Consider the following 26177-nt stretch of genomic DNA (forward strand, 5'->3'; position numbering starts at 1 on the left):
TGGAACTATATCCTTGACCAGTACAGATCAAAAGTCAACAATGAACTAGGCAGTCTCAAGACTTGAGACGTCTCAATTGACAAACTTGAGAAAAAAACTACCTGGGGGAGAGGGGGAATCACATTAATAGAATATTATGATCTTAAATGCTGGGAGCTATAATATTTTCTTTACATTTTGTTTTTTGTGTGTTTTTCTTTACACTTTCTTCAAAAAGTCACAATGTCATGGAGTCAGAAAACCAAATACAGGTAGTCCCTGACTTAGTATGGTTTGACTTTTGATATTTTCAATTTACAATGGGTTTATCAGGAGGTAACCTATCATAAACTGAGGAGCATCTGTAACAATTAAGACACTGGAGACCCATGTAGGTCAGTTATGTGAATTGCTTTCCCTCATAACATGAAGCTAGAGCTGGGTTCAGAATTCATGTCTTCTGACTGCAGGCCAGTGTTATTTTTAATATGTTTACTTGTTTTAAATTTGTAATGAGTTGTCATAAATGTCAAAATAAAGTCCCTTTGATTGATTGCAGTGTGATAAAGACAATGTAGAAATGAACATGGCTTTCTGGGCAAGAACTATTAGACTGATTTGTTAAGACATGTTTGTTTTTGCTGCATCACTCATGTTTTGGTACTTTATGTCCAGATTCAAGTTCAAATTCTTTCACTTAATGAATTACCTAAAACATCTTCAGATGGCCAGCATCAATCAGCAAGGCTAGTCCTGGAAATGTGAACCACTTAACTAGAGAGCCATCAGGTCTTGAGCCCATTCTTTCTGTTCTATGATTTCTAAGTGCTGTGCTAAATGTTTTTAAGAACATGATTATTTAAAAATAGTATATAATATAAAAATCAGTTTATACATAACGTTTTTAAAAGTACATTTTATTGATTATGCTATTACAGTTTTCCCAATTTTTCTCCCCTTTCTTCCCCTCTGCCCTGTAGGCCCCCACCTTCCACCATTCCCCCTCACCCCTTAGTTCATGTCCATGGGTTGTACATATAAGGTCTTTGGTTTCTCCATTTCCTATACTATTCTTACCCTCCCCCTGTCTGTTTTGTGCCTACCAGTTATGCTTCTAATTCCATGTACCTTCCCTCCTCCATTCTCCGCCCCCTCTCTCCACTGATAACCCTCCATGTGATCTCCTTTTCTGTTATTCTATTCCTGTTCTAGTTGTTTGCTTAGTTTTTGGTTTTATTTTTTAGGTTCAGTTGTTGATAGTTGTAAGTTTGTTGTCATTTCACTGTTCATATTTTTGATCATCTTTTTCTTAGATAAGTCCCTTTAACATTTCACATAATAAGGGCTTGATGATGACAAACTCCTTTAACTTGACTTTATCTGGGAAGCACTTTATCTGCCCTTCCATTCTAAATGATAGTTTTGCTGGATAGAGTCATCTCAGATGTAGGTCCTTGACTTTCATGACTTTGAATACTTCTTTCCAGCCCCTTCTTGCCTGCAAGGTTTCCTTTGGGAAATCAGCTGATAGTTTTATGGGACCTCCTTTGTAGGTAACTGTCTCCTTCTCTCTTGCTGCTTTTAAGATTCTCTCCTTATCTTTAATCTTGGGTAACTTAATGATGATGTGTCTTGGTGTGTTTCTTCTTGAATCCAAGTTCTTTGGGACTCTCTGAGCTTCCTGGACTTGCATTTATAGTTCCTTCACCAGATTGGGGTAGTTTTCCTTCATTATTTGTTCAAATAAATTTTCAATTTCTTGTTCTTCTACTTTTCCTTCTGGCACCCTTTGGGTGTTGGAACATTTGAAGTTGTCCTAGAGGTTCCTCAGCCTCTCCTCTTATTTTTTTTTTTTGAGTTTTTGTTTCTTCATTCTATTACAGTTCAATGTTTATTTCTTCCTTTTGTTCTAAATCATTGATTTGAGTCCAGGTATCCTTGCCTTCACTGTTGGTTCCTTATATATTTTCTTTTATTTCACTTTGTATAGCCTTCATTTCTTCCTTCATTTTGCAACTAAACTCAATCGTTTCCGTGAGATTTACCAGTGTTTTGAATTCTGCATCTGATAGGTTGTCAATTTCCTTGTAGCTTAGCTCTTTTTCTGGAGTTCTGATCTGTTCTTTCATTTGGACTATATTTCTTTGTCTTGGCACACCTGTTATGTTGGAAGGGGTAGAGCCTTAGGTATTTGTCAGGGTGGGGCAACCCAATTTGCTGGATTGTGGCGCTGTCTGGATGAAGGTTTCTTCTTCTTTAACTCCTTGGTTATCAGACTTCCATGCAGTTTAATTTTCCAGCATTTTTGGTTGTTTTTTGTTTTTAAATATGTTGTTATCCTTCTTTTGGTTGTGCAAGGAAGCGAAGTGTTTCTACCTACGCCTCCATCTTGGCCAGATGTCAATATACACAACTTTCAAATGCCCCAACAAATATATCTTATTTCAATATTATAATTTATACTAGTTATCTACATATATATCCTTTCATTATATATATATATATATATATATATATATATACACACACACACACACACACACACACAACTTACATTTGTTTCACATATATTTACTTATACTTCACTCTACTCCTAGAATGAGCACTGGAAAGCACAGCTGATTCAGTTTTCTTATTCCTTTTTTTTAAATAGACTTTATTGATTATCCTATTATAATTGTCCCAATTTTCCCTCCTTGCTCCTCTCCACCCCATTAATACACACATAAAGGTAAGGAAAACTCCTTAGGAAACATTGAGGAACAACCAATCGATACACTGATATTTTTCTCCTTCTCCTTCTCCCCCACCTCCCCTCTCTCTAAAAATAAATAAATAAATGAAGTCTTTAAAGCATACAATTGTCTAACCACTATGCTATACACCTGAAACTAATACAAAACAATATGGAATGTTAACTGTAATTGAAAAATAAAATTTTAAAAATGGAACCACACACAAAGCACCTTGACATCTTAGGAATTTGGTTTTGGAGGAACATAATAAATACTGTATTTCTCTCACACTAACATGGTAAAGCCTTTGTTCTTATTGAAATTCTATGAAAATTTACTTTTTTGTCATCAGTTGACAAAGATCCAGGGCCAAAAATATAGTAGAATTAGAGCTGGGGGCAGCAAGACAGAAATGTGCTTAAGCAGTAATGGCAGAAACTGCCGGGAGACTGAGACAATAATAACAGGGAACAGGTGGATTCATGGAATGCTACAGGATGACAGAGGGGTTCCTGACCACTCATTCCCAAGGTGCTCATTATACCTGTGGCAAATACCATAGTCTCCACAACCTTAATACATAGCTTAATACCTCAAAGCAGATGGACTGCTTCGTTTGTCTCAAAGGCAAATTTGATTTAAAGTTTGAAATGCAGGTATTTCTTCTTCCTAAGAGAAATTCTTCTCTTACCTCCCAGATCTTCTCCAGCTGTTCAAAGACATTGGAAACCCCAGGAAACAAAGGTTGACCCTGGAACATTTCAATAAAGATGCAGCCTGCACCCCTAGCAAAAGAAATAAGAGTCAACCTGACAGTTTCAAAGAAACCATACCTGGAAAACAATTACTAGCATTTCTCCTCCCCCAAAATATTTTGGGGACAGTTAAATAGAGGCCACATGCTATTAAAAGTCTTGGGCAAAAAAAAAAAGTCCCTTTGTCAACCAAAAATAAGAACAGCCTGCACCTTTTTGTTACAATGGAATGCAACCAGCATTTAGGAACACAATATAGATAGCAAACATTTTAGCTCATTCAAGCTCATTAGCTATCCATTTTATGAGAGGAGGGGAAAGTACTAAACCTATGAACTGGATACTCTCCCTGAATCTAAGATGCCATGATTGTAAGAGGCACCACTATTGTCTGTGCTATTAAGAAACAAAAAACCTGCAGGTAAAACTATGACATGCTCAGAATGTTTCTTTAATTCTTATTGAAATGGCTGTTATACATTTAATTAGACAGATTATTTTATCATATGTCATATTTACACATGCAAAAACTGGAACAATAAGTGAAAGAAATTGATTTAAGTGCTCCTGAAACTTTTTCACATTCAGCATTTGACTCAGACTCTTTGATGTCTGTGTTTATCCACAATATCGTCCTCTAGATCAGGAGCTTGATGACACAGCTTGTCTTAAAATAATCCATTAAAGACCAAAGAGTCATGGGTGCTGGGCTCCTAAGCTGACCTTGCAGTTACCCAGAGTTAGCCTGCTTTTGACTCCTGATTAAAGAATGTTGCTAAACATGTCTGATTCACTCCCTTTCCACAACTGTTTGGTTCCTGAGGTTAAAAAAGAAAAGAAAAAGAAGGGAAAAAAAAGTTCTTCTGTCTGCAAGACTCTTCCAAGTCACTGAGACTCATTCTGCAAGTTTTCATGCGGGCCTGTTCGATGTTCACACACTTGCAACAGTAACTGCAGCTTGGCTGTTGGGTGTTGTAAGATGCTACTGATTGTGAATTGTATCCTGGTGTAAGATGTGCCAAGAATGTGCATCTTAAAATATATTAAATAAGGTGACATATGTTTTCCTTCCTATGTAGTCAAATAAGAGGGTAATTCTTGAGAAACAGTAAGAAGTAAGATTTATTTTGCCGATAATGCACATTTTCATTCTTATAAATCTTCTGAGAGATAAAATGATTCAGGCAACAGACTACACTGATTATCCCCATGCTCCAAAACTTTCGCCCAAGTCCCTTTCACTAACACATAAATTTGCAAACTTCTGTAACCATCTTGACATGTTTTGTGCGGCATGATATAGAAGAATACATAAGTAGAAAATTTTATTATAAATCATCACATTATTAAAAATTCATGTTAAATATGGTCTTTAATATTATTCGTATGTATTTATCCCATATGATAAACTTTTACTTTTTCCAGATGACTTTAAAGGCATGCTATTTAGATTACTTTAAATTGATTGTGTAGGAGAAAGCAGATATCTTGATAAATAAGTTTAATTTTTATCTTGCATCTGGTATAGAGATAGAATATATATACATATATTTAAAAAATTGAAATTTAATTGTATTTCATTATATCTAAAGAGACAAAAGCTGTTTTCATGAGCTAATATTTGGTTTGCATTTAAAATAATGAACTGGCTTATTCTTAGAATTATACATATATGAATTATATATATACACACCATATATATGTATATATACACATACACACATATATACATATGTGTGTGTGTACACACACACATACACTACCAGATTGAGTTTTGTGAGCATATTTCCCCCTCTCTAACAACAGATTATTTTTATCTCCAATTTTTTGAAAAGTCACTTTGTATATAATTGTCACCATATTTACTTTTTACTGATTTGCTGTAGCAAAATAAATCCTCCTTTAAAACCCAGTTTACCACAACATGGATGAACCTTGAAAACATTACAGGAGACATCTTAATATGTGATACAAGAATCTTGATCACGCCCTGGCTGGCATAGCTCAGTGGATTGAGCACGGGCTGTGAACCAAAGCATCACAGGTTCGATTCCCAGCCAGGGCACATGCCTGGGTTGCAGGCCACAGCCCCCAGCAACTGCACATTGATGTTTCTCTCTCTCTCTCTCTTTCTCCCTCTCTCCCCTCTCTAAAAATAAATAAATAAAATCTTAAAAAAAAAAAAAAAGAATCTTGATCAGACAAATGTAACTTAAAAATCTGGCGAGTAGTATCTTGAGGTAAATTCTTAGAATTATTGTTATTTTAAACATTTTCATTAGCTTGTCTTTAAATATCCATATTCTTTTTACTTCTTGTCTTTAAAGCAGCAAACATAAAATGTATAAAATAAACAATATATAGAAAAGAATAAAAGCAAGGAAAAGCTGTCAGAGGGTTAGAAATCATCCTGGCTGCTGGCAATGGTCGCCTGTGAGACAAACCAACTCGGAACCTGAGCTGGCAAATATCATCAACACGTCTCTGCCCACCGCCCTGCACGCTTTCTTTGTATGTACTTCAAAGGTCTCAAACCATTTCATTTTGAAGTAAAAAATATATATACACATATGTATGTATGTTTATACATTAAACACATAGGCACTTGTTTTTTAACTGACATAAGATAGAAATGTCCTGAGGTTTAAAAGCTTGAACCAATTCTCTACCCAGTACCCTGACACCTTCCAGAAACCTCAGGGTCCCACAAACCACCAGGAGGCCTGGGCATTTTAAACCAGGTTCAAAACCATAGTCCACTTTTTCCCCTCCCTTCAAAAATGTTTCGTTGCTTATACAAGCATAAAACACTTGTTGCCTTCTGTGTCTTTTCATAATAGTGGCTGCAGGGAAACAAGAAGGAAGTCCTTTTGTTACCCAATTTCTTAGTGTCCTTTATCTTCTACTCCAGCAGGACAGTGTAAAAAATTATGTAAAATATACTGGAGAAGGCTGAACATTAAGGCCATTATGCAGGTACTATAATGTAATACAAGATGTTTGTGTTACAGAATAAAATACTAGTATTTGTTTAAAATTCTTCATTTTCATTTACATGGTTGGTATCATATAGGCATTCTCTGGAGTCTTTTTTTAAGTTTCACTTAAGAGCAGGTCAAAACCTTTCCCATCAAACAAATCTAGAGTCTAAGCTTACATATAGATAGTGCGTGTGCACTGTCTATGCATACATGCATGCATTTAGAACACTTACAAGACAAACAAAATTCATAAATCAATTATATTTTAGTACCTGGAATATCTTAAGCACCATAAAGATCAATGCATTGGTAAGAAAGTCAGTCTGTGTACTTCAAGTTTGAAAGGCAAAAGATATTTTCTAGGAAAAAGCATTGCTCTTTAAAAATGACACAATTCATCTTCCTATTTTTTTCACTTTTTCTTCAGAACTGTTCTATTTTTTATTTGCTTTGTAAACAAGTCATGTCATTTTTATATTTTTTATTTGCTTCTTAAACAAGTTATGGGGCTATCACCTATTTTGCCCACCCCAGACTAGCCTTAAGCAAACATTTTAAATATTCTGAACATTGAAGTCCGTATAGCGAACCAGCTCCTATTTCCTTTTATTCCTGTTTTGTTCTTAAATCTTTATTCCTATGGCTCTTCTTACCCTTCATATCTTTAAGCTTCTGAGAGGATTTCTGCTCTGTGGAGATACCCTTGAGGCAGCCCATGTAGATGAAGGGGAACTTCACACGCAAGGGAAAAAAGGACCCAATGGCCTCAAACAGTGAATCCTTACAGAAAGGAGGGAGGCACGGGCCATTTTATTGCTCTAACTGGGGTTCTTCAGTTAAGTCAGAGAAAACAGCTAACGTGTTTTCTGCTTTTTCTGGCTCTCTTCCTAGCCTTTTCCCTAGTCTGAGCATGAACAAATTCTTCCATAAGAGAGAAAAAAAGATTCCTCAAATTTCGTAGGCAGTCTCTGGGGAAATAAACCATCTCAGGAGTTTTGGGTCTTGGGAGGTGCAAGGAGCATATATAAAAATGTTGTTAGGAGAAATAAATCAGTATTTCATTTTTCACTATTGTAATTCATTCAGAACAATATAATGCTGTATATAGCAGTGATGTGGCATTTCCATTTGCTTTTCACCAGGCCACTCTTTACATTTGGAAGTTTGCAGGGTGAAATCTGCAGTCTCCCAGGCATAACTTTCTGTGATCCTAAAACCAGCAGCTGCCTGAAGTAAGTTTTGAATAGAGCACTTGGTGTAGCAAAATAAATCCTTCTTTAAAACCCAGTTTACCACAACATGGATGAACCTCAAAAACATTACAGTAAATGAAATAAATTAAATATAGAATGACAAACACTGCTTGATTCCATTTACATGAGGTACCTAGAAAGTCAAATTTGTAGAGACATAAAGTAGATTGGTGGGTACCAGGGACTGAGGGGAGGGAGTAATAGGCAGTACTGGTTAATGGGTACAGAGCTCCAGTTTGGGATAATGATAAGTTCTGGAGACGGGCAGTGGAGATGGTTGAACAATAGTGTGAATGTAGTTAATGCCATTGAATTGTACATTTAAAATGGTAAGTTTTGTGTTATATAAATCTTAACGCAATGTAAAAAATAAAAACAAAAACAAAACAACATGATCATCCTAAAACTTTGAGTTTTTCTCACTGAAATTGCTAATGGGATCTTTTAAAGTTTGATAAGGTAGCAGAGACAGGAAAAAATAGATACTGGGGAATAACCAATATGTCCTACTTGTTCATTTTCCAAAATCTAGCCATTTGCTCTGGGCCTCCCACTGACCCTGCTGCTACCAGGGCTCATGGTGAATAAGAAGCTTTTGCACTACTGTGTTACAATTAGTTTCTTTAAGACAGAGGTCTAGTGCTCACCACCATCATCTGCCTCCTTAAAGGCATTCAGTTTGAACCTTATGGAGTTGAATGGCCTAGCAGAATAGGAGTTTTTAATTTTCTTCCTTTGTCAATTGGAAATCTCCCTGCTCACTTTTCCTCTTATTGCTGTGAAAAGGGAAAAAAGTGGATGAAGGGGTATCCCAATGTAAACACCCAATGTCTAACAATGATGTAGAGAGTGCACAAATACAGTAAATTCAATGGAAGATGGCTACTGCTGTATTTCTACATTACTTTTAAGTCTTACTGGGCAAACAACAATAATAGTGAAATGAATAAGAGTAATGACACTAATTTTAAAGTTGAATTTTGTTTTGTCATCATTATTCATGATTAAATTAATAAAACACTTATCAATGGAATAATATAGATCCTTCTAGTTGCAGTAACAAGATAAGGGATACCTAGTTTAGGAAAGACTTACAGAACTGGGCCAAGTGACCCAGTCAGAGTCTCAGGAAAAAATACCCAGAATGCAGTGCACAAAGTTGAGTAGATGAAAACTATGAAAGAGAGGATAAGAGACAGACGCAGTCTAACAGTCTTGCACTGGTGCTCCAGAAAGTGAGAAGGGAATGAGGCAACACTCAGAAAGAGAAAAAACTGATGAAACACATGGATTCATAATTGGAAGAAGCACAAATATATACCAAGCAGGGTAACTAGAAAAGAAATCCACATTAGACAGCTTATATTGACAACTGCATAATAACAAAGGCAAAGGAAAACATCTGAAGAAAATGAGAGATCACTTGCAAAAGAAAGACAATAAGGCTAAAAGCAAACTTTGCTACAATTAGGCTAAAAGAAAATTTACAAGAACAACAATAGAAGACTAAACAGTGAAATGCTATCTTCAAAGCGCTGAGAGAAAATAACTGTCAATACAGAATGACATCCCCAGTGAGACTATCTTTCCTTTCAACAATGAGAGTTTATCTTAAGACAGACAAAAACTACCAACAATTTCAACACCTTTCACTAAGCTAAACAGATAAAAATGATATAAAGATTTGAATAACATAATTAATAACCTTGAATTTTGAACATATTGTAAAAGCCTGAACCCAACAATTTGGGAATAAACATTCTTCCTGAACACACATTAAATAACTACAAACACTGACCCTGTACTAGGCCAGCACTTCTTACACCATCTTTGGTGAAATACCAGTTTTTTCTCAATTTTTTGCTATCTTCTAATTGTTTAAATAATTTCAAGCCTAAAAGTACAAGAATAGTACCCTTCAAATAGATTCACCAATTGTCAACATTGTACTGCTTTCATTGCATATCACTGCATATCAGTGATATTGCATATCATTTTCTTTCTTTCTTTCATCTACCTACCTACATACCTACCTATGCATTTACCTCTATTTTTTCTGAAGCAGTGGAGAGTAAGTTGCAGATACCTGACTCTTCATCCCTAAAGACTTTTGTGTTTATTTTCTAAGAACAAAAGCACTCTCTTATATGACAATGGTGCAATGATCAAAATCAGAAAATTCAACATTGATCCGATACCCCTACCTATTCTACAATCCATATTGCAATTTCACCTTTTGTTCCAATAGTGTTATTCTTCAGCTCCATTTCCTGCAGGATCCAATCTAGGACCGTGCATTGTGTTTAGCTGGTATGTCTCTTTAGTCTCCTTTCATCTGGAACAGTTTCACTGCCTTTCAAAACTTTGACCTTGCAGGAACAGAAAATACCACCCCGAAATATACCACTCTGGTATAAGGATTATTTTATGTTAAAGGCAATTGAGAAAAGGCAAACACAGGATGAGCTCTCTGCCTTCCTCTATTTGCCTGAAAGCAGGGCATAAATTCCCTTGTGAAGATGTCCCCTCATCCTCCCACCCTTTCCACACCAGCAGGGGAGCACCACCTTATCACCAGAGAGAGAGATGGCACCAAGAAAAATCTACACTGAAAAACCTGCTAAGTAACCCTTATCTACTAGTAGGGTCCCCACAGATTTACCTTTCCACATTCTATGGCCCCTGAAAAATTCAGACACCTTTTTCCTCTGCCTTGTTACTTCTTGACAATGTACTGTCCTTTGTCAGAGTGGTATAAAAGCCTCCAAGCCTAACTGCTTCTTTGGGGTTTTTCTCTTCTTGTTAGGAGGCCACCTCCTCCATGCCATGTAATACTTTAAACATCAAATCTAATCTGTGTGCCTTTCTCCTGTTAATCTGATTTTCCATCAGTTTGCTTTGCAGGCCCATCCACAGAACATATGGGGATAGAGAAAATTTTTTCCTCTCCTTCACCTTTTAAAGAGTACAGGCCAGCTATGTTGCAGAATGTCTCTCCAATTGAGATTATCTGATGTTTCCTTATGGTCTCAGGTTATGCTGCCTTTTTTTTTTTCAGGAAAATCTGGGTGATATTATATCCTTCTCGGTGCATCATATCATGAGGTATAGAGTATCAGTTAGTCTCATATTGATAATATAATCTCTAATTACTTGGTTAAGGTGGCACCTACCATGTTTCTCTACTACAGAGTTACTATTTTTTCCTTTGTAGTTAATAAGCAATTTGTGGAGAGGTAGTTTGAGATTATGTAAGTATCTTATTCCCCATCAAACTTCTCCTTTAGTTTAGCATTGATGATGCTTATTTGAATCAAGTACTATTATAATATTACAAATAGTGATTTTCAAACTCCATCATTTCTTCTCCAGTTATTAGTTGGCATTCTATGGAAAGGAGGAGCTTCCTTTCTGTCTACCACCTGGCTATCTTTAATGTAGACTTATGTATTCTATTTTTTCCAGTGGGTTATAATCCATTACTCTAATCATTGATGTTGATGCTTAAATTTTACCAGCTCTGGCTAGTGGAAATCTCTTCAAGCTGCTTCCCATGTCCTTTTGACATATTTCTATCATTTTTTAATCAGTTTGTTAAAAAATTTTCCCACCCAATAAGATGTCCTTGACCTATCTTGTACTTTCTTCTGCCTTAAACTTATAATTGACCATTTCTACAAAAAGTTCTAGTTCTCTTTAGTAGGGAATATTAAGAAATTAAGATCTGGGTGGCAGACAGACATGTATGTAGGACACAAAAATAAAGTACTTTATTAAAAAAATGCACCTAGCAGAATCAAATACAAATCTCCCTGAGAGAACCCATGTCATTCAAGGTCTCAAAAAAATCCCACAGATGAAATTTTAAGGAAAACTAGCATATCACTCTCAAAACAACTAAACATGCATGGAAAAAAGATATCATATGCAAGAACTAAAAGAAACAATAAACAACAGAAATAGATTTACAACAACGATCTTTGCTCCAGTAATGTAAGATCTTAGAGAGAAAATTATAAAACTTTACTAAAAGACATTAAAGAACTAAACAGATGAAGAGCTATACCATGTTTTTTGTAAAAAAAGATTTTATTTATTTATTTTTAGAGAGAGGGGAAGGGAGGGAGAAAGAGGGAGAGAAGCATCTGCTGGTTGCTTCTGCCTCCCATTCACACCCTGACCGGGGACCGAACCTGCGACCCAGAAATCTCACCATCAACTTTTCACTTAGTGGGATGACGCCCAACCAATTCAGCCATATCAGTCAGGGCAAGGGATATACCATGTTTAAACACTGGAAGACAATATTACAAAGATGTTCGTTATTTTCATAGTATTCTATGATTGGAATGAAACTCCAGTGAAAATCTCATTTTTTATGAAACTTGATTTTTCGTGAAACTTGAAACACTGAATCTAAAATTTATATGAAAAATCAGAGGGGAAAAATAGCCAAGACACTCTGGAAGAAGAAGTGGGGAAACTTGTCTTACCAAATCTGAAGTATTACTATAAAGCTATAGGAACTACAGTGTGACATTGGTACAGGAACAGATAAACTGACCCCAGTGGGAAAGAATAGAGGGCACAGAAACAGACCGATGCATTTATGGAAATTTGATATGCGAGAGATTTGGCAGAGCAGATAGCTGAAGAAACTGGCATCAGACAATTCGTTAGCATACGCAAAAGTCAATTCCCAATGTTTCAAGAGTTAAAGCGAAAGGGAAAATCATTACAACTATTAAAACAATGCATGGGACAGTATCATTCTGACCTCAGGAAGGGAAACATTTTATAAATAAAAAGCAAAAGGGCTAATCATAATAGAAAAGATTGGCATACTCAGCAATATTAAAATTAAGAACTTATGTTAATAAAGTGTAAAGATGTGAAAACATAAGCCACAAACTGGGGGAGGCTCACTGACAACACACACAACTGATAAAAGATTCCAGAATATAAGAACTCCTATAAATCAATAAAGAAGGAAAGGGAAGGAAAGGATGAGAGAAAGGGAGAGATAGACAGTCAGAGACAGACAGAGAGACCAAAAGAAAATAAATAAAGACAAACAGGTATTTCATAGAAGAGAAAACACAAACGGCAAATAATCCCCAGGTGATGTGCAACCTCATTAGTAATAATTAGAAATTTTAGATCATAACATCATACTATTCTACCCACTTGATTAGCAAAAACTAAGAAGTCTGCTATTATAAAGTTGGTGCAGATGTGGATAAGGAACTATAACAATACACTGTTGGTGTATAAATTATTACAACCACTGTTGGAAAACAACTTGGCACTACTTTGTGAAGTTAAACATCACATGCTGTGACACAGCAGATATATTCCTAAGTACCCTTGAGAAATCCTTAAATGTAAATGCCAAGTATATTCATAATAGCAAAAACAAGCAAGACAATAAACAAACTAAATGAAATATTCATCAACAGGAAATAAAGTGTAACTACACAGATCAACATGAGTGAACCTTAGAAACATATCAAGTAAAAAAAAGTCTCAGAAAACTAAAACCAATATAACACCATTTTTATAAAAACTCAAAAGCAGGTGAAACAAAATAATCTTTTTTAGAATCCATTTAAAATGTAAAAATATTATTTTTAAAAGGGGCAAGGGAATGACATGAGAGAAAAAATTCAGAGTAGAGGCCCCTCTTGTGGGCATTAGGTTGATGGGAAAAGGACCCAAGCAGGAGTGACAGTATTATGTTCTAGTTGCTCCATTGGAAAGAGGGTTTATGGAGCTGACTGCATTACACTTCCCAATCTACATCAGTTTCTCAGTCTTCACACTGCTGACATTGTGGACTGGATACACCTATGCTGCGGGGGACTATACTGTGTATTGTAGGATGTTTAGCAGCACCCCTGACCTCTGCCCACTAGGTACCAGTAGTACCACCCACCCAGCTGTGACAGTAAAAAAATGCCTCCAGAGATTGCCAAACATTTTTGAGAGGCAAAATTGACCCTGTTGAGAAACACGTATGTAAATATATGTTATATATATTTTTGGATGTTTTAAATAATGTTCCATAATAAAACAAAGTTTCAAAGTGAAAAGTAGAAGTTTCACTCTCTCTGCGAAGCACAACTAGAAAGCGATCATTAAGCGCTGAGAAAGCAGAGCCCATCAAAGGCCTTTGAAGTGACAATGAGCGCTGAGGTTCCGGGAGGGTTTTGACTAGCAGACGATACTTGCAGGAATGGCACCAGGTATTGGAAAATCAATGACTCCAGATACACTGGAGGACAATTTCTGCAACCGTTCTCAATTCTTTAAGAAATCCAAAGCCTAGTTTAGCCCTTTAAGATACTGTTTAATTTCTTTAATCCATTGTTGGTTGGAAAAAAAAAACACCCCAGGGCCCTCTGTTTACATATGACCTTTTAAGATCTTGAAAGAAGTCCACGGATTTTGTTACCTTTGAGGAGGTGGCTGTGGCTGCAGCCACCACACATCTAACCGTGGCCCCCTGATAACTGGGGGCCACAGTTTCAGGAATAGGGTCTAGAAAACACAGCACTGCTGCTCTAGGAATGTGGACTGCCTGAGATCCCACACTATCACTGTATCCCATTACTCCGAGAGCCTCCCTGACAATGTGGTTCTACTCCACAGCATCCATCTGGTTCTTATACTTGTACTGCAGGTCCATCTAACCTCTCATAGGACAGTTTGTTACCCTCATTTTAAAAAATGGGGAAACAGTCTTTAGCTGGTGTGGCTCAATGGATTGAGTGAGCATCAGCCTGCAAACTGAAAGGTTGCCAGTTTGATTTCCCATCTTGATTTCCCATCAGGGCTCATGCCTAGGTTGCAGACCAGGTCCCCAGTTAGGGGTGTGTGCAACTGATCCATGTATCTCTCGCCCATTACTGTTTCTCTCCCTCTCTTCCTCCCTCCATTACTCCCTCTTGAAAAAAAAAAAGTAAATAAATAAAATCTTTCAAAATGGAGAAGCATAGACACAAAGAGGATACGTGACTTTTTCAAGATAACATAATCCAGAGAAACTGATTAGGAGTAGAACTGGCATAAAAATCAGGTCTCCTGATTCTTGCTCTTTATGCTTTTTCACCAGGTTCAGAACTGTATTTGGGCATGTGTGATCATGCATGCACAGATGAGTGAGTGTGTGTGTGCATATCTGTGGTTTGGGAGTGTATGTGTGTTTCTCTAAGGACCAGGAGAAAAGACAAAAGACTGAAGAAAAAAACAGGAGGTGCGGCATGGTAGAAAGAGTACAGGATTCAGAAGACGCCTTGGGCAAGACCTTTCTGAGCCTCAGTTTCTTCAACTGTAAAAACTTGTAGGATGATTTGAAAAAAATCACATGAGCTATGTATTTGAAAGTACTTAATGTTTCTGTAGACAAATGTTATTGTCATTAGAGTTATTATTACACATGTAATACAAAGGATAAAGTAACTCTCAAGGGTAGGATGACATATTTCTTCATTTTTTTGGCACTAGCTCTTACCATATGTCCAGTTCAGAGGAGTATTCAGTGGCTCCCAGCAAGGCATCAGGAGGGCGGTACCAGAGGGTCACAACTTCTGAAGAGTATGTCTGGCTGGGAATGGACTTGGCCCGAGCAAGACCTGACCAAAGGGGAGAAGCACAGAACTCATCGTCCTGGGATTTCCTGGAGGACCCAGTGACACATTCTACCAAGGAGGGTGTAACTGGCTGAGTAAACAATATTTTAATACTAATACACAAACTCTGGGTGCTTTTAATAAAGCTACTCAGCTATCTTGATCCTTGTGTACTTTTTTATCAAGTGAATTTCTCAAATTTTGGCCTCCTTTGCATCTAGATGTAGCCTTCCTGGCTAAATTCTTGCCTGTGACATGAACAGAAGTGATGTGTGAACTTCCAGATCATGCACTTAATGGACAGGATAAGCGTTCCTTCCTTCTCTCCCTCCACCAGGATGTCATGAGAAGGTGGTGGCAGTCATCTTGAAATATGTAGTTGGGGTGATATCCTAGGGATGGTGGGGCCTCCTTACAAGTTCTGACTGCTTAGGTCAGATGGTATGTGAGAGTAAGTTCAGCTTCTAGCCTATTTGCACCTCTGTGATTTCGGGTCTCTGTAACAGTAATAGAACTCGGTCCATAACTAACACGGCCAGCCTCCACTTTAGTAGTGCAGAGTCCCCAGATAGAGAAAGGGTGGGGATTGCTAACCTAAATTAGTTAGTTTGGTAGGACTTCAGACCAGTCTGTTTCAAGCATTCCTCTGTGCAATCAGAGTACTTCCTTAGTCAGCTACTGATCTCACAGAATCACATGATCTATAGCTGGAAAAATATTCATTGATGAGTCACTGCTGTGGGTAGTTGATAAATGAAAGTCTGTTAAATGCCTCTCTACCCAGATGGAAGCTACTATCTCAGAATAAAGTACTGCAGCTAGAGTACAACTATTTGACATCTGCCAAACAGAAGTATGGTTCCTCAGCTCACACGGAACCAGCTTTTCAACAAATATTTATTGAGTACTTGCTATGGTACCAGGCACTAGGGATACAACAATAAGCAAACATGGACCTAGGTTGCCATCATAATGCCTCTAGTCTAGTGGAGGAGTCAAAATTGTCCCACAGGTGTGTTATGTGTGTGTGTGTATGTGTGTGTACGTGTGTGTGTGATTATAAACTGTGGGAAGCACTAAAATGGAAAGCTAGAATAACACTCAGGAGAAATCTGTATCGCTTCAATGAAAATAAAAGCCTTACGGTCACACCTGTCTAGACACATAGTTGAGCAGGAACAAGCGTCCTGGGGCCTGCATTGCAGGAGTCTGTCTGGAGCTTCACCCTGCTGTCCTGGGATATCCTCAATCTACTCTGATGGAGTTTGTATATCCCCCTAGATTTACAGAAACCTACCAAGCACAGTTCACTCTTGCAGATGTCTCTGTATAAAAAATGGCAGTGGCTAATAGGGGTGCAAAAGTTTTTAGGTCTGATTAGACTGGAATTTGATAGAATCCTAAAGCTACCATTTTCTCCTTGTGTCTTGCCTCACACTTCCTCTGTGGTAGTTTAATATCATCACAAAGCATCACACTCTGTGGGCCTCGACTTTTCAAAGGCCAGGCCTCGTCAATGCTTTAAACATGCGTACACAAAAGCAGCATTGTTCACAGCCCAGAAAAAGACTCTCGGGGCAGCTTACCAAAATCAGCCAGTTTGAGCTCTCCCAGGTGACTGATGAGTAAGTTCTGAGGTTTCAGGTCCCTGTGAAGAACGTGTTGGTGGTGGATGTACGCCAGGCCCCGCAAAAGTTGAAACATGAAAAGCTGGAAGGAATGAACACCTTATCTAAACAGATTTGAGCCACTATGTGGATTTCTCCACTAAATCAAAAACACTCATCTGTAAGAATATTGTGAAAGTGTCTCTTGAGAGTCAGGGGTGGGCGGAGGGGGGCAGAGAGAGAGAGAACATTTTATGTTTAGAGGAGGAAAAAGGACAAGGAAAGTCAGGTAAGTAGCCCATGTCCCAAACAAAGAGATTCTGGCTTTCCCTGACATCTCATTTCTTTGATACTGAAGGAATTGTCCTTCCTTAAAAATCTAAAGCAAGTTTCCTTTGGAACACTAGTTATTGATTTAGATGTAAGAGATTTAATTTTTCCCCCACTGATGAACTTGGCATATGAGATCAAAGTTGACCTGGAAATGATATACGAAGGTTTACAACTGCTTAATTTTTCCAGGCTCTCTGATATGAAACCCTTTTAAAAACACAACATGAGGAGACCAAACTGGAAAATATACCCTTAGATGGTAAAAGGAAATAAAGGAACCATTATCTTTGTAAACCTATTTTTAAAGTCTTAGGTTCAAAGTTGAAAATAAGGGAAATAAATATAAATTAAGAGGGAAGAGAGACCAAAATAAATTAGATAAAAATTCAAAAGAGAACAAGGAATAAATAGAAGAGAGAAGAAAGAAGGTAGGGGAAACAGCAGGAAAAATACATTCTGGGCCCAAATTTTAAAATGTTGCATGTTATAACAAGGCACAGAAACCAGCCATTTTTAGGTTCCCATCATTATAGAAGTTTAAGGTTAAAAAAAAAAAGAATGCTTAGTTTTCCAAGTGTCTTTTGCTATTTTCCAGTGCCACTGGCAATTGAGAATTTAAACACCAACTTTAGTGTTTACAAAAGCCTATGCCAACTGAGAACATGTTCTGGCAGTTTAGAAAAGAAAGGACCAGCCCCAGCATTCCTGGGGACACAGGCAAAGTACCAGATACAGAGCTATGCGGATAAATCCACTTTTTCCATCACATCTTGGAAACCAGGAACTTCAGAGATGCTAATCTCTGTCCTGATCGACCAATGACTTGGAGACATCATAGCCAGGGTAATGCGCAGCATGGTCTGACTGAAGCAGGAGCCTGGGGAGTCCACCTACCATAGAATAGCTGTGGCTGTGTAGGTTTGATGCAGGCCACACATCAGTTATACAAGCCATTTAAGAATGCTGAAAGTTTCTTGAGGCTTCTACTTCACATGTTCCCTGGTTCTATGAATGTTCCCAAAGCTTTATCTCCTTGGGGCTTCAAACACACACACTGTTTACTCTTTCCATTCATCAAACCACTGCGCTACCAAAGTGCAAAATTCTTGTGTCATCATTTAAACCTTCTAATTGGTTATAATGTTCATGGAAAAGACAATATAAAGAACCGACTGAAATTCCGGGTGAAAGATAAGATGCCATAGTATATGTTGTTCAGTGGGCAAGGACTCAGGACAGAGTAAAACAGGAGACTGAAAGATGGTGATCAGTGAGGAAGAGAGAAGGAAGAGAGAGAAAATATTTACTGAATGCCTATCACTTTTTATAATTCTCAAAATAACGCTGCAAGGAAGATAGGCTTGTCCTCAATTTACAGATTAAAAAAAATAGGAAACTTTAAAAATATGTCTAGAAAAAGGCAGGGCCAGGTGTCAAAATCAGGGCTGCCTGACTCCACTACACCATCCCGAGAAGCCGGAGAAAAGACAGAAAATTAAAACATGACAGGCAGAGAGGGAGTCGGCAGCTGAGTCAGAAACCGAGCTCCTCAGTGGGCCAGGCTGAAATGCCTTTCATGTCCCAAGGATGGCCTGTTCTCACTAATTAGTCACGCCTGCCTCCCACCTTCTCGCTCTCAGTCTCTTTCCTCCTGGGCTCCACATATGTCTGTCTGCAAGCATTTGCAAGCGGTGAAGCACTGTGGTGTTAAGGTATGGTATTTCACAGCCACACTTCTCAAAACTTCAGTGTGTGCTGACTAAGCTCACCACCCACTCACTCTTTAATCCTTTACAACCTGGATTCTTCCTTCAACACTGCCAAAGCTTCACCGATAATATGACCCAATTTGATGGTGTTTTTTTCAGTCCACATCAAGCCAGATCTGTGGGTGACTCTTTCCAGAGAGGCATCCCATACCCCAGGGGTTAGTTCTCTTTACAGCACAATGAGACTCTTGGGAACAAAATGTAATTCCTTTGGGCGACTGCCATCTGGACTGGAATCCCTCAAAACACAATCAGAACAGTCAGCCAACTCCTGCAGGGAAGCTTGAGTCCTTCCACTCACCAGGGATCCCTGGGGCTTGTTAAATCCAACACTGGTGAACCTCACTCTGATTCCCATGTCTCACTGTATCTCCTGTGGTCACTCCTCAAAAAATAAGCCTCTCTGACTATTCTTTTTTCTTCCCATAAGCTCATGTCTATATTGCTCTGGGCTTCCTCTTATTTAATCCAGTATCCGTGGTTCCTTCCTCATCCGAACTTTTTCACTGCTCTCTTCACTCCTCAGTCCTGGTTTAAAAACCCTCTACAACTCAACCTCTGGTGAATTTCCTTCTGGCTCCTTCCCTTAAATGGGACCTTGATTTCCCTGCTTCCCTATAATGCTATAGGGAGGTGGATGTTAGTTTTTTCTGCAGCTTACTCATCATACATTTGATAATGGGGAGGTGGGGTCAGCTGTCTCCCAACTCCTTAATACCACCTCAAAACCATTACTTCTCCACCCTTAAACAAAAACCCCTGTTTCTTGCCACCCAGCTACCTCTTCTTCTACTCCTCTTTTCACTCTCATCCACACCAGTCCCCACCACTCTCCATCATTCACTAAAGACTTGGGCTCCTGGATCACAGCTGTTGCTTCCTTGACATCAGCAGCCACATGAACAAGGTAAGCTGACCTCCTCAGTTCCAGTGATCTGCTTCTCCAATCAGCTTCAGCCTCTCACGCCATGATACTGCAGTGGGTCTTGTCATCATATGCAACTGTTTTGATCACATCATTCATATATGTATAATTTTTTTTTTTACCATGGTCATCAATGCCTTTTGCTATGGAAATCCAATGGATAGCTCTCATGCCTTCTCTTTGCAGCATTTGGCATTGTTGACTATACTTTCTTTCCTGAAGCTCTCTCCCTTGGTACTACAATCTTCTAATTTTTCTCCTGCTTCTCTGACTGCTCTTTTTATAGGTTCCATCCACTCTGAACCTCCATCCTCTTCTGATCTCTAATATATTGAAATTCCTTAGGGTGCCATTCTGACATTCTTCTCTTATCACTCCACATACTCTCTCTTAGCCATCTTATCTATTCACTTAACAACTGTATTCTGAAGATTTCAAAATCTTTATCTCCAACTTAGACTCTTTCTTGTAGATCCATGTAGTCTGAACATTCCATAATCACCTCAAACTTGGACATTCCATAATCATCTCAAACTCAGAATGGCTAAAACTTACCTCACTACTTACCTCTGAAATCCACTTTCTCCTCTCTTTTTCATTCTCAATGAATAGCACCATTATCCATCTAAACATGCAAAGTGAGGAGCACTATTGCTGACTCTTTTGTCTGTTGTGAATTCTAGCTAAGGAACTGATCACATATACCTCCACTCTCCTCCACTATCACCTCACATCTGCACCACTGTTGTCCTGATTAGCCTCAGGGTCAAGGCAGGAACCCTAACAGACACCAGCATTTAGGGAATGGGAGGGAAAGGGAGGGAATAGGAGGAAATGGGAGGATGGGGTGGGAGTAGGAAAAAAACAAGGAGAGAGTGAGGTCAAGGGACTATAACATTTCCCAAAAACGTATTGCCCTTTCCCCAAACTATTCACTACAGAGTCATCGGAGTAAGCTTTACCAAAAAAAAAAAAAAAAAAAATCCGAAGTTACCACTTCCTTGTTTAAAATCTGTTTAATGGGGCTCCTCAGATTGAATAACATGATACAACTGGGCCCTTCATGCACCGACTCCTACTTCCCTCTCAAGTCCCATCTCTAATCATCCCCAACTCTGCGAATTCCAAACCTCCAGCTTTACTGAATTATCATCAGTTCTTGGAATAGACCATGTCTTCTCTGTCATCCCAGCTTTTTCACTGCTGCCTCTACTATGGGAAACTCGTACCTACTCCCATCTGCTTTGATTGGATAACTCCTTCCTTTCTGTCTCCCTATGCCCAAAACACAACCCTCTGTTTATTGGTGTGTGCCCCTCACATATCTACATCGTCCCTGCAGTCAAATATAAGTTTCAAATGTATTCTTGGTGTTTGTGACACCCTCAGCCATACCCTCCTTGGAATTGTCTCTTCCCTTGACTTCCATGAAAATGTATGTTTCTGGATCGTCTGCATTCTTAAAAGCTGCTTCCCTTGGTCCCTGGCCATCCTGTTCCTCTTCTCAGCCTCTAAAGGCAAAAGTTCTATCATTAGTTCATTTCCCTTTGTGGATTTGCCCTTTTGGTTACCCACTCTCTTGTCTTTACCCACAAACTCCTTGTGCCCATTACCCTCAAATCTACATCTCCAGCTCATATGTCGCCCCTGCACACCAATCTCCTCTTCAGCTGCCCGCTGCTCATTTCCCTAGGAGCTCATTCTGTCTAAAACAGGACTCCTCCTCTTCTCCTAACTAGCTTCTTCTATTTCTATTAAGAGAGCTATAATTCTCCTGGTCAATCAGACCCAAAATCAGTCATGTTTGGCCCCAGCCTTTCCCTCCTCATGTCCAGTTAGTCACCATGTCCTTGATGAACTCTTCACTGTTACTGTTTTCACATCCCTTTCTGTTCTTACCTTCGTTACTATAATTTAGGCCTTTATTACTTCTTACCTAGATCCTCGATACTCAAAGTTTGGTCCTCTACTAGCAGCATCTACATCACCTGGGATCATGTTAGAAGCAGAAGCTCAGGCTTCACCCTAGACTTACTGAGTCAGATCCCCAGGTCATTCATCCGCTCACTGAAGTTTCGGAAGCACCGGGCCAGACCACATCAGTGAACTCCCAGCTGGAATCCCTGACTCCGGTTCCCCCTCTTTAATCCGCAAGCCACAGTTACATGAATTTCCTTTTGATCGTCTCATTCTCTCTCAACTCAAACCCCTTTAATGAATCTATGTCTAAGGAATAAACTCCACATCTCAGAAAGTAAGGCTCTCAGCCACCTACCCAATCTGTTTCCTCAGACTCATGCACCCTATTTCACTAATACAGTCTATTAATATATGTCAGGCCAACAGGACCAGAGATGCAATGTGGTAGGAATGGGAAAGTACCCTAACCAAGAGTCATATTTAGCAAAAGCTGGTTCATAACCTTGGGCAAAATGTTTATCCTCTCAAACCTTAGACTGCAACTCTGCAAAACAAGAAAGTTACATCAACCCATTGTTTTTTAAAGCCTCCCCACCCTGCCCCACAGCCAGCAGCCACAGTAAGAAATACATATGCACCCAGTATTCATATCCATACACGTGAGTACAGTTTCAACTGGAACAAAAGTTGCAAAAATATTTTCTTTTCTCTTCTCACACATTCCATTTCATTTTTTTAAATGTTGGGTGCTAGTTACCAAATTGATTTCATACCTGAAGACCGAACACCACTGTTGGCCCCCTAACCCTAACGACCCATAACTCTGGGATCCTCTTCCTCAAACTTGTCCTCTATTTCCCTGCTCTGTACCTTTGGTGGAAACAGTTCTTCTCTCTCTAACATCTTCCCCTATTTTAGCTTAAAAAAAAAGATTTAATTTATTTAGTTTTAAAGAGACAGGAAAAGAGGAAGAAAGGGAGAGAAACATCAATGTGTGGTTGCCTGTCATGTGCCCCCTACTGAGGACCTGGCCTGAAATCCAGGCATGTTCCTGACTGGGAATTGAACCAGTGACTCTTTGGTTTGCAGGCAGGCACTCAGTCCACTGAGCCACACCCATTTCAGCCAGGGTCTATTTCTGCTTCTTAAAGTGCCATGCATTTTTTAAAGTTCTGGCTTAATGAAATCACTTAAAATGAGAAAATACATTTTACTTATTTATACACCTACAACACCAGGTCTTATTTCGTACTTGGAATTATTCACCAATGTCCTGTACTGGCATTTATTTATTTTATCTTGTTTTCAGCTATAAGTGCCTTGAGAGCAGGACTCTGTCTTCTCTTTTTCCCTCCTTGGCATTTAGTGCAGTACGTGGTATATCAATTACATAAACCTGAAAATCTTTCTCATGGTAATTTTTTTCCTCCAACCATTCTTCTATTTAATCAACACCTCTAGTTTAATTGTTGCCTCTTCTGCTTTTTACCTATCAGGAACCTGCCTATCTTCACTTCCTCCCCTCAGTTTAGACGCCACCAACCATCACTCTGACCACTCGACATTCCCCTCAATTCTCTAGCCAGACTGTCTTTTCCTCCCACTTATCTGGCAAAACCCCAACTTTGAGTCAATCAAATTGTCTACTTTCTCTGCTCCTATATTTGAATTGCTATGTGCTGCCATTAAAAAAAGTCCCATGATCATGCAGATAATTTAATGACTTTAATTCTCATTAGAATCTTTACACACTACTAGACTTTCTTGGTTTCCCTAGTTAGTTTCCTATACCATTCTCCAATAGCTATTAAAATTTCTTCACTCTCCTCAACCCCTCTGTCCTCAAGCCTTTTCCCCTTTGTCTTCAAGAGTAGATTGAGTTCCTTATTAAGAGTTCTCATAATATTCCTATTAATATGGCCATAGCCTTATCACTTTGCTTCTCACTTCCTATTTAAGTCCACGAATCTTATGAAGCTTTAAGCACACTTAAAATAAGAAATACAACTTGTTCATTAGTAAAACCTAAGGACTTACTAAGTACTCAATAAATATTTCTTGAATGAATAAATGAATACATAAATTATTAGTTAAATGAATGAGTACATAATATACAAATCTCATGTGGTTAGGTTAAGTGCCAGTCAATTAATTAGTGACAATAAAACCTTAGGGAATGAAAAGTATAAAAGACAAATGGTTTCTAAAATTTATAACATGTAGAATTACAGCTAGGTAAGAATTTATTATTTTTTCTATTCTAATGACTGGAAAAATGGAAGCTAGTCTCATAGGTAATAGGATCTGACAGAACAGGCAGAAGGGTAACTGATTAAGATCTAACAAAAGTAGTTTGTTTGCTAATTCTAGTGGAGAACTATAAATACAATGCAAACTTTGTCAGATAACACAGTACTTTGCCCTGAAAAAGGTATTTATTTTATGATGGCCTACCTTCACTGCTTCCTTTTTAAGTGGCTTATGCTTCTGGAGACACACCTGCATGAGGGCAATGACTGACAAGGTTGGGCTGCCCAGAAAACAGCTAAACATTGCTCCATTTCTTGAGGGGCAACTTTTTGTTTTTAACTTTTCTCTAGAATATCAGTGATGGCCATCTTATTTCATACCTTGGGACATCGCTTTGCACCAGCAGTCTGTTTCCAAATTCTCCTGTTGTGGGCAAACCAGAGGTCCTGACCCGAAGAGTACTCACCCGGACATTGTGAGGATGAAGCCCTCCTGGGTGCTGAGACATGTACTGGGCCAGGTCTGTGTGCTGGACGAAACAGCGGAGAGACTGATGTTAGTGGTGCTCGGACAGCGCCCAAAGCAGAGCACAGATTTGACTGTCAGAGGCATTACAAAGTTCAGAATTTTTGAGAAGAAGGTGCAAAAGCTACTTAATCTGGTTTTGTGAGACCCTGCTGTTAAGGTCAAACACTGTGGCTTTCTAACTGGTTGCTCTTAGAAGGAAGCTTGTTTCTCAGCACAAAGAGATGCTCATCTTAAGTGACTGCCACCAAACACGGTGACAGAGGGATTTTTCACTCTTCTTGGAGGCAAGTCAAGTACACATACCTACTGATGTCTTTCTGTTAATATTTGAATAGTTTTTCCTCTCAAAAATGCTAAAATGAGTTATTCTTTAGTAAACTTGTATACAATTTTTAGAAACCTTGTGATTTATGTCAATCAAAAAATGTTGAGTTCTGATCAGACAGTGATTAAAAATAGATTTCAAAAAAGTGTAAAAGTTTTATTTAGGAGGCAAACTCAAAATCCTTATTTACTATTGCTGGTGAGGGGCAAAAGAGCAGATACAGTGGGTGAAGAAGCAAGATTAAAGAATGGGCATAAGAACAATAGCCTCTGTTAATCATAATAATGAAAATTTCCATGACACGTTCCACGTTGTAATGAAAATTTTATCATGCCATAAAATATTAACAGATTCATTATACAAGCACCAGGCTTTCCCCTCATGCTTTGTACAATGCTGGGGCAACTCACCATGTATTCAAAAACGAATGTCAGTGTCTCTTTGGTGTGGATTATGTCATGCAGGAGCACAATATTGGCATGTTTCAAACCCTTCAAAAGAGAGGCTAGACAAATGAAACAAAATGTTAATTCAGTCATTGATAATGAAAGCACTGCTTTAAAGATATCAAGCAGTATTTACTTTTTAAACATTTCAAATAAAGCATTATGGTTTTTTATTGCTGGAAAATCTCTTGTGAAATAATATTTAAAATTACAAAGAACTTCATTATTTGTTAAATGGTGAGTCATTGCATTTGCATACCTTATTTTTTTTAATAGGTTAGAGCAGTTGCAAAAAAAAATATGTTTCCATTTACCCAATCAATTTCATCAAAGCACTCAGAGCACTTTGCAAATGCTTTCCTCTGGGAATCTTATCATCTCTGCTTCAGAGTTACAGGAGAGGAGGCCTGGAGAGATAAAGGCCAAGGGATGGGGGTGGGGGCAGGAAATGGAGTGCTCTGCCTTCTAGAGCAGGACTTTGCTACATGTGACCATTTTCTAAAATTCGAAATCCCACAGGAGCTCAGCAAGGCTGGTGGATGGGGTTGGTAGAAGGCAGGGATAAGAGCATGGGATGAAAAACTGTTAAAACATAATGAAGAGTGAAGGGGATTTTTTAAAAAATATTTTATTTATTGATATTTTTGAGAGAGAGAGGAGGGGAAAGAGAGAAACATGTATTTGTTGTTCCACTTATTTATGCATTCTTGGTTGATTCTTGTGTGTGCCCTGACCAGGGA

General features: G+C 38.4%; 1 protein-coding gene across 2 annotated transcripts in view; it reads right to left on the reverse strand.

The window, feature by feature from the left end:
• Positions 1–26177, reverse strand: part of CDK15 (cyclin dependent kinase 15) — an 81757-nt gene that overhangs the window by 38498 nt on the left and 17082 nt on the right. For both annotated transcript variants that reach the window (XM_028510631.2, XM_036023059.1), the window contains exons 5-9: positions 25402–25496; positions 24605–24667; positions 16921–17044; positions 15217–15337; positions 3406–3499 (exon numbers count right to left, since the gene is read on the reverse strand). In XM_028510631.2, coding sequence (XP_028366432.1) covers positions 3406–3499; positions 15217–15337; positions 16921–17044; positions 24605–24667; positions 25402–25496 — 497 coding nt within the window. The remainder of the gene's footprint in view (positions 1–3405; positions 3500–15216; positions 15338–16920; positions 17045–24604; positions 24668–25401; positions 25497–26177) is intronic.

This window comes from Phyllostomus discolor, chromosome 4, assembly GCF_004126475.2.
Source record: "Phyllostomus discolor isolate MPI-MPIP mPhyDis1 chromosome 4, mPhyDis1.pri.v3, whole genome shotgun sequence".
Taxonomy (NCBI): Eukaryota; Metazoa; Chordata; class Mammalia; order Chiroptera; family Phyllostomidae; genus Phyllostomus; species Phyllostomus discolor.